The sequence below is a fragment of the Eulemur rufifrons genome, chromosome 7 (assembly GCF_041146395.1).
Source record: "Eulemur rufifrons isolate Redbay chromosome 7, OSU_ERuf_1, whole genome shotgun sequence".
NCBI lineage: Eukaryota > Metazoa > Chordata > Mammalia > Primates > Lemuridae > Eulemur > Eulemur rufifrons.
Window position 1 is genome coordinate 121305501 of NC_090989.1, and position 13641 is coordinate 121319141.

Consider the following 13641-nt stretch of genomic DNA (forward strand, 5'->3'; position numbering starts at 1 on the left):
TTGACTTACATTACAGCAGAATCATTCTGGCTACTGTATTGAGAAAAGAGAAGTCAAGGATGACTCCAAGGCTTTTAGGGTTGAGCAAACTGAGGGATGGAGTTGCCATCAACTGAAACAGTAATTGGTGTAAGATTAGGAAGATAAAGTCAGGACCTTTATTTTGGACATGTTAAGTTTGACAGTTTTAGATTATAGTGGAGAAGTGAAACACGCAGTTGAAAGTTATTCTGTATCAGAGAAGAGAGGTCACGGTTAAATACGTAAATTTTGTGACTGTCAGTGTATACACAGTGTTAAAGCTATGAGATTGAATTAGTGTTAAAGCTCACTCACCAGGGGAGTGAGTGTAGACAGTAGAAAAAGGTCCCACGTCACAGCTCAAGGATATTCATCCCAATGTTAAAAGGTTGGGGAACAAAAGAGATTGGGAAAGAGTGGCTTATAGGAGAAAAACAAGGGAAATGTGGTTTTTCTCAAGCCAATCCAGAAAGCGTTTTAAGAAGGAAGAGATCAGCTGGGAACAATAACAATGCAAATAGGATGAAGAAGATGAGGATCAGCCTACAGGCTTTAGGAATGTGGGGGTCATTGGTGACCTCCATGTAAATAGTTTTTGTAGTGTGAGGGGACCAAGCCTCACTGAGTGGGTGCAAGAAAAATGGGACTAAAGGAATCGGAGACAAGTATAGGTGCCTGAAGTAATTTAGTTATAAAATGAAGGAGAAAAGTGGGGCAGAGGAGGAAGAGAGGGGTCAAGAGAGGATATTTGATAGGGGAGAAATTTAGATGCTGGTGAAAAATATCCAGTAGGGCAGAAAAAACTGAGGATGCAGAAAAGAGAAGAATTGCTGGAGGGGAGGGAAGGGGGAGGACATGGATAATTCCTCCAGGAGAGAAGGCAGGGTAATGGGTACAGATACAGATAGGTGGGTAGACACAGGGTTGGAAGTCTGTGAACAGAAAGGAAGACATCACCCAAAGGTGAGGATGTGAAGAAACTGTTGAAGGTTTGAGGAGAAAAAAGGAAATATGAATCAGTTACTATGGAAAGTAGGAGACTGAGAGGAAATGCAGTATGATTCCAGGCAGCAATAGGACCCATCTGAAGTTGTGACCATGAATTTAAGATGAGGTCAGCCAGTGTAGTTATGTTTTTCTCCGGCCACTAAGCCACACATGACCGGTAGAGAGTGGGCAGAAAGGAGGACACTTAACCACAGTTGTGGTTTTGCCAAGCAAATATGATGAAGCAAGAGAGGAACCCAAGAGATGAAGGGCAAGGTAAGGAATGTAACCACAGAATTTAAGCTGGATAAGGACTGATAAGTGAGGACACAAGGTAGATAGGGAACAGTGAAAAGGTGGCAGAATTCAATCACTTTAAGGGATAGATAATGATTATTGCGAATGAAAAGACTAGAAGGAGTAAGCTGAAAAGACAGGGATGTAGTCCGAGTTATATACTTAAAAATGAGATTCTAGAAGGAATGTAAATATTGCTAATGACACGAGCTAAGGAATGGCAATGGAATTAAGTGGATGAAATAGGCAGGAGATCAAAATATCTATGGAGGAAAGAACACCGTAAAACTCAGAGGCCAGACTATTATAGACATCATCCCCGTGGACACTGATATCCTCAAAGTTAAAATAAAAATAATGGAGAGAGCGACAATGAGCTGGGAGCTGGAATCAATGAGCCGGGAGGTAACCCAGGGATCAGAAGATGACTACTTTGGTTGTATGGACATTGGTTGGTGGTATAGGCTGATGGGGTTTTTGAGATAGAAAGAAAAGAAAATGGTCAGGAAGTAGCAATGAGAAGCAACAAAGATATGGGGGATGAGGGAAGGTATCGCTGTCAAGGGCTGGAGAGGAAGCAGTATCTGTGTAGTCCTCTGATTCTGTGCTCTTCAAATGCATAAAAATATTCAGATGTAAAAGAATTAAACACACAAATTATAATTTTAAGTAGTAGTAATACAGTGGCATTTGTGGGTGACAGGGTGCCGAGCAGAGAAAACTTGTAAGTAATCACACAAAGATGTTGAACAATGTTTCTCAAATTAGAATCAACTAGGGGAGCTGGATAAAATGCACACCCCTAGGTCCCATGCCATACTACTGGCTCAGAATTTCTGAGAGCCTAAAAGCACCCCGGGGCTTCTTTTGTACACTGAGAACTACTAGCAAAGATAGAGGAGGCAAGTAACAGCCTTGTGCTGCTCCTTGATCTACTCTTGGCAAAATTAGCTCACCACCTCCCCTTAACTCCTCAATATATATACAATAATCATGGAGTTACTCAGTCTTAATCAAAATACAGTTAGCAAAGAGGGAGGTGAATGGCTTACTATATCTAAATGGGAACTGAGGATAAACAACTTGATATATAGAATACTCTGTACAAAAAGTGCCATGTACATTCAACATTTACTAAGCCCCTACTCTCTTAGGTGCCTGAGGTACGATGACAAATAAGACAAGGACAAGGACACCACCCATGATAGACTGTAATAACTTTCACAATAAAGGAGATATTGGCATGTTGGGTACAACAATCCTTCCTGTGTGGATTAGTCCTGGGCATGTTTAGTATCCCTGGTTCCTGTCCCCTAAATGCCAGTTTCAAACTCAGTCATTCTGACAACCAAAAAAATGCCTCCATACATTTGCAAATGCCTTCTAAAGGTGGTACTGCCCTGTTGAGAATTATTGACAGACAGTAACCCTGTTAACCACAGGGAACCAGATGATGATAGGATGTACAGTAGATCGCCCTCCCACCTTTGAAATAGCTCAGTGGCAGTCCTGGAAAGGGTAGAAAATTGGTTTCAGGAAATAGCACCATTAGAAACAGCATTTTCCTACATGAAGGCTAAAAATCACTATGACCAAATTATTACTATAAACATACCTCTATTTTTCCAGTTAACCTCTCAATTTCACATCGATCTTCCCTGGGATTTTTGGTATTTCCTCTGAATTCCCTTATTTGCTTTTTCTGCAGCTTTTCATAGCTTCTCTTCAGTCTGCCTAACTGCAGAGACAGTTACTTCTATACTTAAAATGTAAGAATTTGTAAACAGTGGTGGGGGGGCAAATTGGAATTATGAAAACAAAAGCAGTGCTAACCAGCACTATTGACAATACACTGAGAACATGTTAAGTTTCCAAACTAAAATACAAAACAAAACATTGTGTATGTAAAATAAACACTAGCAAAGAAATATATTCAAAGAAAAAATAAAAGGAAAAATAATTTTTAAACAAAACTTTAATTTTTATTACAATAGCCTTATACTTAAAGTCCCCACTACCTACCCCCACAATAAAAGCAGCAAATAAAAACTCTCTTTCCTCTAAGCCTGTGGTTCTCAAGCTATGCTCCTGTGAGGTACTGATATTCAGTAAGCAGGAGAAGAGTACTTTGGAATTAAATCAAAATAAAAGCAGTTTTTTCCAAATCTAAAGAATAAAATTAAGTTAATCGATAGAAGTTTCTTACTTTTCTTATTTATCCCAAAATTGTTCTTAAATCTTGGGATCCTCGATTATTTAAAATCTAGTAACTGATAAAATATTAAATATATTTTTGGTATCAGTATTTCACAGTATTATACAAAAGTAGCTCTATTTCTTTCAGGTATTCAACCAAGAAACATATTTTAGAATCTCCATTCTAAGTAGTATCAAACCTATAATTAGGCAAGACTTCTTGACTGGGTTAAAGAACAGAGAAATAGATTTCCACCCTCTGTACCTCCCATGAATATGTGCTTCCCACTTTACAAAGTAGAAACTGGTTCTCATTAACAAAATTCTCAAGTATAAAAGAGAGAGAACTATACAACGTGTAACAGAACTAAAATCTCACTTCTTCGTGTAGTTTCTTTAACTCCTGCTTATACTCCATAGCCATCTCTTCCTTGATTTTTTCATGTTCTTCTATCTGTTGATGCAACAACTCGACCTAAAAGCAGATAAGTGGTAGTATCTTTCATTATTAGCATTGAAACAATATCCCTGAAACATAAAAATAGGAAATAACCTCTGTACTTATTTGTAAATTCAAGTTCTCAAATGCATATATATGGTAATACACCCCTTCCCAGGAAGTCAAATATCTAGTTATTTAATAATCCATAAGACTATCAAAAAACAGAGAACAAACAACTAGTTTTAGAATTTCTAGGTTTAAATGAAAACCCTCCCTATGTCTGACTTATCCTACCCAACCCTTTTCATTAAAAAAAAAAAAACCTCATGAAAAAATTAACAAAGTTTTAAGAACCCTGGAAACCAAGAATATTTTATTAAAAAACCTATGAGACTTCAGGAATAATGTCTCCAAATCAAAGTGCAGAATAATAATGTCAAACGGAAAGACAATAGGAACTTTGTAACTGCTTTACCATTTACCCCACTTCAGAGAAACCAGTTCCGCTAACCAGAGTAAGGAAATTATACTAGCCCATTTTTCAATGACTTGGTATCAGTCACAGCTATTTCATGCCAAGTCCTCACCTCCATAAGTATCCAGCAGTATTTCTGTTGATCTACTGATAAGTGGGGAGAGAGGGGGAGAATAAGGAATAAGAGGTAATAATCTCAATCACAAAATAGAATGGAAGCTTTTAAGTATTAGAAATAAGAATAAGGAGTGAATGCATTCCAATAAAAAATTCCAGTTGGATTTTTCATTTTTTTGGAACTTGACACAAGTCATTCTAAAGTTCAAACTAGAAGAATGGTTAAAAATAGCCAATAAAATAGAAGAGAAAAAAACTCTACTTTTAAAAAAAGATCTAAGTGAATGTTTACTGACTTTCTAAATGGGAGGACACTTCTGAGCTTAACACCAATGAAAAGGTCATTAAAAAATGATGAATTTGACTCTGTAAAAATGTAAAACTTCTATATTTAAAAAAATTCAATTAACAAAATTAAAAGGTAAACTGAGAAAAACATTTCCCAAAAAAAAAAAGGGCTTTCAACTTTTAGTATATAAAAAACTCTTACAAATCAAATTTTAAAAAATTATCAAGCCCTCAAGAGAAAAATAACCCAAGAACCAGAACAATTCCCACAAAAACATAAATGCCCAATAAATATATGAAAACAGTTTGGTAATCAGAGGAAAATCAAAAATCCAATGGCATTTTACATCTATCAAATTGGCAAAGATCTCATTAAAAAAAGACTTATATGGGTAAGTTACTTGGAATCAGGGACCCACAGAATGTTTAGAGAAATGCAAAGCACAATAACCTTTCTAGAATGCAATGTGGAGTCTATATGAAAACCCTTAAAAATATTCTTAACCTTGACCTAGTAAACTCTACTTTTATTGGGATCCATGTAAAGAAAATAAATGTAGATGTTAAAAATTTGTGAACAGAGAAGTTCTTTTGTAAAAACTGAAAAAAATGGAAAAAATCTAAATGTTTAAAAATGAACTGTTAGGAGAATATAATGAATGAATAAATGAAAACATGTTAACATTAATATGTATCAAAAGAGTTAACATGCAAAATGTTTGCCATTTAAAAAACAGAAGGATATAACAACTACACTAAAATCCCAGTTTTGTGAAGGATTTTTACATAAGCAAGCATACATAGCTTAAAGGAAATGTATCAAATGTTAATCCAGATTAACCCTGATTCATGTTGTTATGGATTATCCTACTTTTTTTCTTCATACTTTATTGTCTTTTCTAAGTTTTCCCCAAGGGCTACAGCTTTATGGAAGAAAAAACAGTCTTAAAAAAGAAAACAGTAAGCCCACCTACTTGATAAAGACCTTGAAGATTCATCTGTTTGTTTAATGCAAGTCTTAATTATTCATATTTCCTAGCCCACAACCTGCCAGAAGATATAAAATTAGAAATTAAAGTGGCTATAATAGAAGAAGTAGGTACAATGATCAGTAGGAATGAGCAACAGCTTTTAGCAAAGATAGAAGAAAAAAGGGAGAAGCAGATTACCCTGAAAGTAGACCTGTGTCTACACTGCTATAACCCATGAAGATAAAGCACATCAGTATGTAGTAACCATTCCTCGTAACAAAGATACCAAGAGAAAAGGTACATTATATTTACTATCCACAGATACCACATACACACACACACACACACACACACACACCCCCCTCCCTGAACATTATTAATACTGCAAGGGAGAAGTGAGAGCTCAAAGTTCCAGTTAATTGTACTACTGATTCTTATCTAACAAGTCACTGATCAGTAAATGGAAGTGAGAATATTAACTGTTAATGATGGTAATAGGACCAAGATGTTCACAGATCTTCTAGTACTTCCCCCTACAGGAGTTCTAGGATAAAACTAACAACAGAAAGTAAACAAATTATGCATGTTAACAGAATATATTAATATAAAAAGAAACTAATACGTATAAAACATAAATGTATTTTGTGTAAATGTAAAAAGACAAAGAACTTTTAGTGTATAAGGCTGAAAGCAAGCATGCTAAATCATGTGACACTTAGAGTTTACCATTACCACTAATCATTTCCAAACTTTTCCAGGCCCAGAGGAGAACAATCCAGAACACCCACAGGAAAAAAATGCACAAAATGCATGTTTTCAACCATTCAAGTAGGAATTGTTACTTTATTTTTTAATAAACTTAAATTGAAAGAAAATACACAGAAAAGTGTAGCTCAATGATTTATCAAAAAGAGAATCTGCCTATCAATCATTATCACCACCACTCCAGTAGATCTGCCTCCTCCTACCCCACTAATCACTACCCCTCTCCATTTTTCCACAGGTTAACACCTAATCTGACTTCTATTATCATCAGTTTACTTTGCCTGTTTTTATACTTCATATAAATGGAATCATACAGTATCTACTCTTGGACTGGTATCTTTCACTCAACACTCTTTGCAAGATTCATCTATACTGTTGCCTGTAGCAAAAGCTCATTTATTTTCAATGCTGTACTGTATTTCATTGCATGAAAAGATTAACTTTTTAAAATCTTTTCTTTTCTGATGGACATTTGAGCTATATTCAGTTTCTGGATATTAACAATTATGCTGTTATGAACAGATATACCATATACATATATATTAGGAGTAGAAATGCCAGATCACAGTTTAACTTTAATAGATAATTGGCAGTTTTCCAAAGACATTACACCAATTTAGATTGCCACCAATAATATAAGGATTCCAGCTGTTTCATATCCTTACAATAACAGTATTAATAGTCTTTTAACTTTTAATCATGCTGGGATGTATCTAGAGGTATGCTGTGTTTATAATTTGCATTTTTCTAATAACCAGTGAAACTGAGTACCTTTTCTCATGCTTCTTGGACATTTTGATATCTTCCTTTGTGAAATACCTATTTAAGTATTTTGCCCATTTTTCTACTCAGTTAAATTTTTATTATTAGTTCCTTATCTGTCCTTTGTTGGTTATGTTATGAATATATAACAAGCTCATGATTTTAATCATTAACCTTTTCTTTTATGATTATTAATAAAGAAATCTTTCCCTACTCCAAAGTCACTAAGACATTCTCCTATGTCACCTTCTGAAGATTTTCAAGCACTTCACATTTAAATTTGTAATCCATCTAGAATTAAATCTGGTGTATAGTATGAAACCAGAAGTCAAAATCTTTCCTTTTTTCCCCATATTGTTATTCAGTTGATCCAGTGCCATGTACTGAAAAGACTCCCCACCACCCTTCAGTGCTATGTTGTTATTAATCAAATGTTCACGTATGTGGAATTTCTGTTATGGTATTCTTTATTCTTTTCCATTGGTCTGTTTTTCTATCCTTGCAATAATACCACGTTGTCTTAATATAGTTTTAAATAAATCTTGTTGTCTAGTACACTAAGTCCTCCAACTTAATTCCTCTTCATCAAGATTGTCTTGGCTACTTCCATATACTTAATATATTGGAATTTTGATTAAAATGACACTGAATCAATAGATCAATTTTAGAGAAACTAATATATTTAAAATATTGAGTCTATCCATGAACAAAGTCTATCCTTCCATTTATTGCAGTCTTAATTTCTCTCCATAATTTAGAGCTTTCTGTATGAAGGTTCTGTAACTCTTTCATTGGATTTACAGTATTTTGTGCTTTTTTTGATACTCTTGTCAATGAAGTCTTTTAACTTCATTTTTAATTGCTTTTTGCTGGCATAGAGAATATAAAAATTTTTCTATCTTAACCTTGAATTCAGTAATCCTGCTACATTCATGTATTAATTATAATACTTCATAGATTCTTTGGATTTTCTACATACACAAAAAAATCATGTGCTAATTACTACAGTGGTATTTCTTCCTTTCTAATTCTTTTATCTTTTATTTATTTTTCTAGCTTTATTGTACTGGCTAAATCTCTACTATAATGATGAAAAAAACTGTTGATACTGGGCATCCTTGTCTCATTCATAATCTCTGAAGGAAAGCTTTTAATATTTCACATTAATTGTCACTCACTATATGTTTCTTGTATACCCTTTTATCAGATTAAGGAAGTTTCCTTATATTTCTAGTTTGCTAAGATATTTTAAAATTTTTATCATGAATGGATAATTGAGTTTTATTAAATTACTTTCCTGGATTGTTTGAGACAATTATGGGTTACTTCTCCGATAATGTGACAAGTTATATTGATTTACAAATGTTAAAACAACTTCGAATGCCTAGAATAACTCCAAATTCCTTACTCATTTTGTTAGGTCAACCTGCTCTACAGGAAGTTAGAAGATAACAGCAGCAGGAATGTCCTTTGAAACCAATCCAATGCCAACATTGTAATCAGAAAACACATAAAGCATTAACTCCCAAAATAAGTTGCTGATGGTAATGCTCCTCCAAAGTATGATCTGCAGGCAGGCTGGAGCGGATCACAGACAGCAACCCAGCAGGAGATAAGGAGCCTGAGGTAGAATGTAAATCAACTATGTCATGAAACACACTATTTAGTGCAACTGACATTCTTACATAGCAAAACTTTCTCAGTAAAAGATGTAATGCACTGATTTACATGCCGGTGTAAGCTTTCTACCTCATTGTGGACCTGCCATTTGAGTAGCAGTGTTTGTACCATATGACTGCTTCAAGGCCTATAACTTTCAAACAAATAAAAATGACAAAAGCCTAAAGCCCTACTTTATATTTGTTATATCATGTACTGCTCAAATCAGATTATGAACATGTTATAACCCACACTTGAAAAAAGTGTTTTAATGCAACGCAATTTCACAAATTCTAAGTAATAGATTCCCATTGGTAAATGTACAGCGCTTCTACAAACTTAATCAACTTTCAGCAGCCCCATCGATGAAACAACAAATTGACCAGAGAGCTGCAATTCTAAATTTCTTGTATGTTCCCAGCTGTTTCAAAGTTTTATCATTCAGATCCTTACCATTCTACCTATCCATTTGATCCCTTAATTTATCTTTAAGGCATTAAGTAATGGCAATAATGCCCTTGACATCAAAATTAAGCCACAGAAATAAGTACAAACTTAGCGTCAGTGTGACTATTCTCAAAATCACAAACACAGAAATTTCTTTAATGGATTTTAAACAAAATAAACAACCTAGATATCTATATATATGGTGATTTTCTTTACTAGAAAACCACTTTCACTTCTTTCACTTCAACTTACTAAACAGAACTACTTCTGTTTTGCCTTAGGAGAAACAAAGAAGTGCGAGCTAAAGTAGCTTACCAGAAAAGGAACATTGACCCCACCTAAGTTAAGACTTTAAAAATATCAAACATGATCATCATTCACTGTACTTTTTCATCACTTTCCATATCTTTGCATGAGGTGTAATTTTAAAATATATTCCCAAAGGTCTACCCAAATTTTAAAATAAATTGCATTTTAGCAAATGGCATTAATAGAAAATTTGGATATAGCCAATATTACCATGTACTACTTTGACCCAAAGTGTGAATGGCCAACCACTGAGAGATTTCCTTGATAAGCATAAAAACATTTTTATCAAGCCTAATCCTTTCTTTGTAACATAAAACATTTCTGAACTATCCTTAATAAGTTTTCTCAACCAAATTACAACCTCCGTGTGCGCCACTCATAAAAGTATAGCCAAATAAGCTGATTGACAGCCTTCCTGAGTGCCGATACTACAGGTAGGAAAGGCCTTCAGAGGAGGGCTTGGGACCACTGTTTCCCCACTACTCTTCCGGGCCTTCTGAGATTGACATTCATGCCAAAAATTTAGACACAACTCTTGGACTTAGAAATGCTTTCTGATTCCCTTCCAATATTCAGTGTCCTTCTTCCTACCGTGCCAGCTAAATTATGAGAAAGCACTCAGTAAATATTAAACTTTTCTTCCAAATCACCAATATCAATGGATGGTAGATTATAAGTAGTTTTTATTTTCCTCTTTCCCTTCTTTCCCCCTAATTTTCAACAAGGGTAATATGATTTTTTAAAAGGGTGCTCTTCATTTTGTTTTAAATCAAACTAAAAGAAGCAAATCATTGAATTTGGAACTCAACTTTGTTTTTTACACTAGCCACATGGTGAAGCCAAAAACAACTTCCACTAAAACTCAGTAAATGTTAACGTAGACATGAAATATGATGAAGGTTATATAAACGTTGTATGGTACTCTTTTACATTTTCTTAAGGAAGCTTTGCACCAATAAAGAAATTAATTAGCATACAAATGCTTTCTTCAATAAATATTTAAGAAACATAAATAAATCAAGATATCAAAAAGAAGAGTGAATCAACTGCTTTACCTCTTTGTGTTTCATATCCAACTGATTCCTAAGACTTTTAAGTTCCTGGTCCCGGATGTCCAAGCAAGTCTCTAGAGCATGTGTCTGCCCTTCCCATTCAGATTTTTTATGAGCCACCATTATGTCAATCTGTTTCATGAGCTCCTGTAGTTCTGCTTCACAGGATGTCAAAAATCCCCTAAAAATAAGAACAGATCATTAAAAAACACAGAACATATGTCCAAGTGGCTTCTCATCTTTCTCACATAAAAACACAGCAGATGTAAACCTCCCTGAAGTAGAACAATGTCAACTAACAAATTACCACAAACAAAGAGCAGGATTTCTGAGCTTTTGCTTTTAATGCTTGTACTAAGATGACTACTTATGCCACAGAATGTCTTGTCTTCCTCTAATGACCAACCTAAAGCCCAAGTCATTTGGTTAAGCATAAGACTGATGTTTTCAGTTTGGCTTGTGGAGTAAAACTTCCACAACTAACTAGCACGTCTGTAATATTTTAGGGAAGCTTTCAGGAAGAATTCAGACAAGCCTATATGTCACATACTCATCTAAGCCAAAATAAAAAGCCTTAGAAGAAAGCTGGCTATCATGCAGGAAAATGATAATACAATTTAAGAGTGGCTTCAAGAAATGTAACCTTGAGCCAGATTTATTTCAACTATTTATTCCCACCTTATTGTCAGAAATTTACTACAATCTACCTTATTATTGTAAACTTACTGATGTCCTTCCAAGTTTCAGGAGTTGCCAGATATTGCAGAGGTGGAAACAGAGGTAGACATAGATGTGTTAGATTCAAAGAAGTTTCCAGAAATGGCCACAGAGAGCTATCACTAAGGCTTAAATACTTTTTAAAAGAAGCACTTATTCTTAGTGTTACAGAATCTTTGTACTTTTGCTTTTTAAGAGTAGAAAAGTCAAGGTGGGATGAAGGCAAGCATCCAACTTCACAATGCTGAGATGAAGCAAACATCCCAAAAAGAGACACTGTCCACAATCATGACATGGATCAGCTTAGCTTTTGCTCAACACTTTTGTTTCTGTACTCAAAGCATAATACAGTCAGAGGCATAACTCAGATAAGCTTTTTAAACTTCAGTGAGACACTCAAGGTCAAAGAAAACTTACTGGCTGGCACCCTCTCACATCCAAGGGTCTGAGGACAGGCTTGCCCTTCCTGCTGGCACCCATGCACATCATCTAGGGGCCTGAAGACAGATCTGTCCCACCCACTACTGGCACCTACACACACTGTCCAGGGCCCTAGGGACTGACCCACTCCACCTGCTGCCAGTACCCACATGCACCACCTGGGGACCTGAGGACAGCCCAACCACCTGCCACTGCCACCACCAGTGGCTATACACATCATCTGAGGGCCTGGGTATCAATATGCCCTGCCCACTATCACCAGTGCCTCCACACACCATCCAGGGGCCTGAGAACATGCCCACCCTTCCTGCCACTGCCATCATTGATGCCTGAAGACCAGGCTGCCTGGCATCCCCATCCTCATCAAAGCCTTACCACAACCTTCACTAACAACTTCAGTATAAGCTACTGAGGAGCTCTCAGACACCACTGACACCGACTACAGATGAAAAAATCATGCAGAAACTACACTACTGCGCCCACCAAGATCAAAGTCAAAGCAACCTACCCAACTAACACTACAGATACATCTACAGGAAAAAAATCTTTCCTATGAAAGGCAATCCATAAAATTGGAGGAAGCAACTGTACACCAGATGTACAGATATCAATGTAAGGACACAAGAAACATGAAAAAGCAAGCAAACATGACACCTCCAAAGAAACGAGTAATTCTCTGGTAACAAGTCCCAAAGAAAAAGAAATTTATGAAATACCTGAAAAAAAATTCAAAATAATAATATTAAAGAAACTCAGTGAGATACAAGAAAACACAGATAAGCAATATAAAGAAATCAGGAAAACAATTCATGATCTAAATAAGAAATTCAACAAAGAGACAGATATAAAAACAGAACCAAACAGAAATTGTGGAACTGAGGAATTCAACAAGAAAAATACAACTGAGAGCTTCAACAATAGACTAGATCAAGCAGAACAAAGAATTTCTGAACTTGAAGACTTTTAAAATAACCCAGTCAGACAAAAAATAAAAATAATAAAGAATAAAATGAATGAAGAAAGCCTACATAACATACGGGAGACCATAAAGTGACCAAATATTTGAATTCTGGGAATTCCAGAAGGAGAAGAGATGGGCAAAGGTATAGAAAACCTATTTAATGAAATAATAGCTGAAAACTTCCCAAGTCTTACAAGAGATACAGACATCTCCAGATACAATGACTCAAAGATCCCCAAATAGATTCAACCCAAAAAGGTCTTCTTCATGGCACATTATAGTCAAACTATCAAAAGTCAAAGATAAAGAATTCTAAAAACAGCAAGAGAAAAGCATCGAGTCACATATACAGGAATCCCCATCAGACTAACAGATTTCTAAGCAGAAACTTTATAGTCTAAGAGAGAATGGGATGATGTAGTCAAAGTGCTAAAAGAAAAAAAAAAAAGAAAAAAACTGCCAACCAAGAATATCACATCCAGCAAAGCTATCCTTCAAAAATGAAGGAGACATAAAGTCTTTCCCAGACAAGCAAAAACTGAGGAAATTCATCACCACTAGACCAGCTGTATGAAAAATGCTTACGGAAGTGATATCTACTATCATGAAAACACATAAAAGTATAAAACTCACTGGTAGAGCAGAGACACAAATAAGAAAGAGAAAGGAAGCAAACATTATCACTATAAAAAACTACCAAATCATAAAAGTAAACAATAAAAGAGAAAAAAATG

The 13641-nt window shown here is 35.3% G+C and overlaps 1 protein-coding gene across 2 annotated transcripts in view; it reads right to left on the minus strand.

The window, feature by feature from the left end:
• The window catches only part of CEP63 (centrosomal protein 63), a 48509-nt gene that overhangs the window by 25137 nt on the left and 9731 nt on the right, over nucleotides 1-13641 (minus strand). For both annotated transcript variants that reach the window (XM_069473218.1, XM_069473219.1), the window contains exons 3-5: nucleotides 10792-10969; nucleotides 3881-3976; nucleotides 2921-3043 (exon numbers count right to left, since the gene is read on the minus strand). In XM_069473218.1, coding sequence (XP_069329319.1) covers nucleotides 2921-3043; nucleotides 3881-3976; nucleotides 10792-10969 — 397 coding nt within the window. The remainder of the gene's footprint in view (nucleotides 1-2920; nucleotides 3044-3880; nucleotides 3977-10791; nucleotides 10970-13641) is intronic.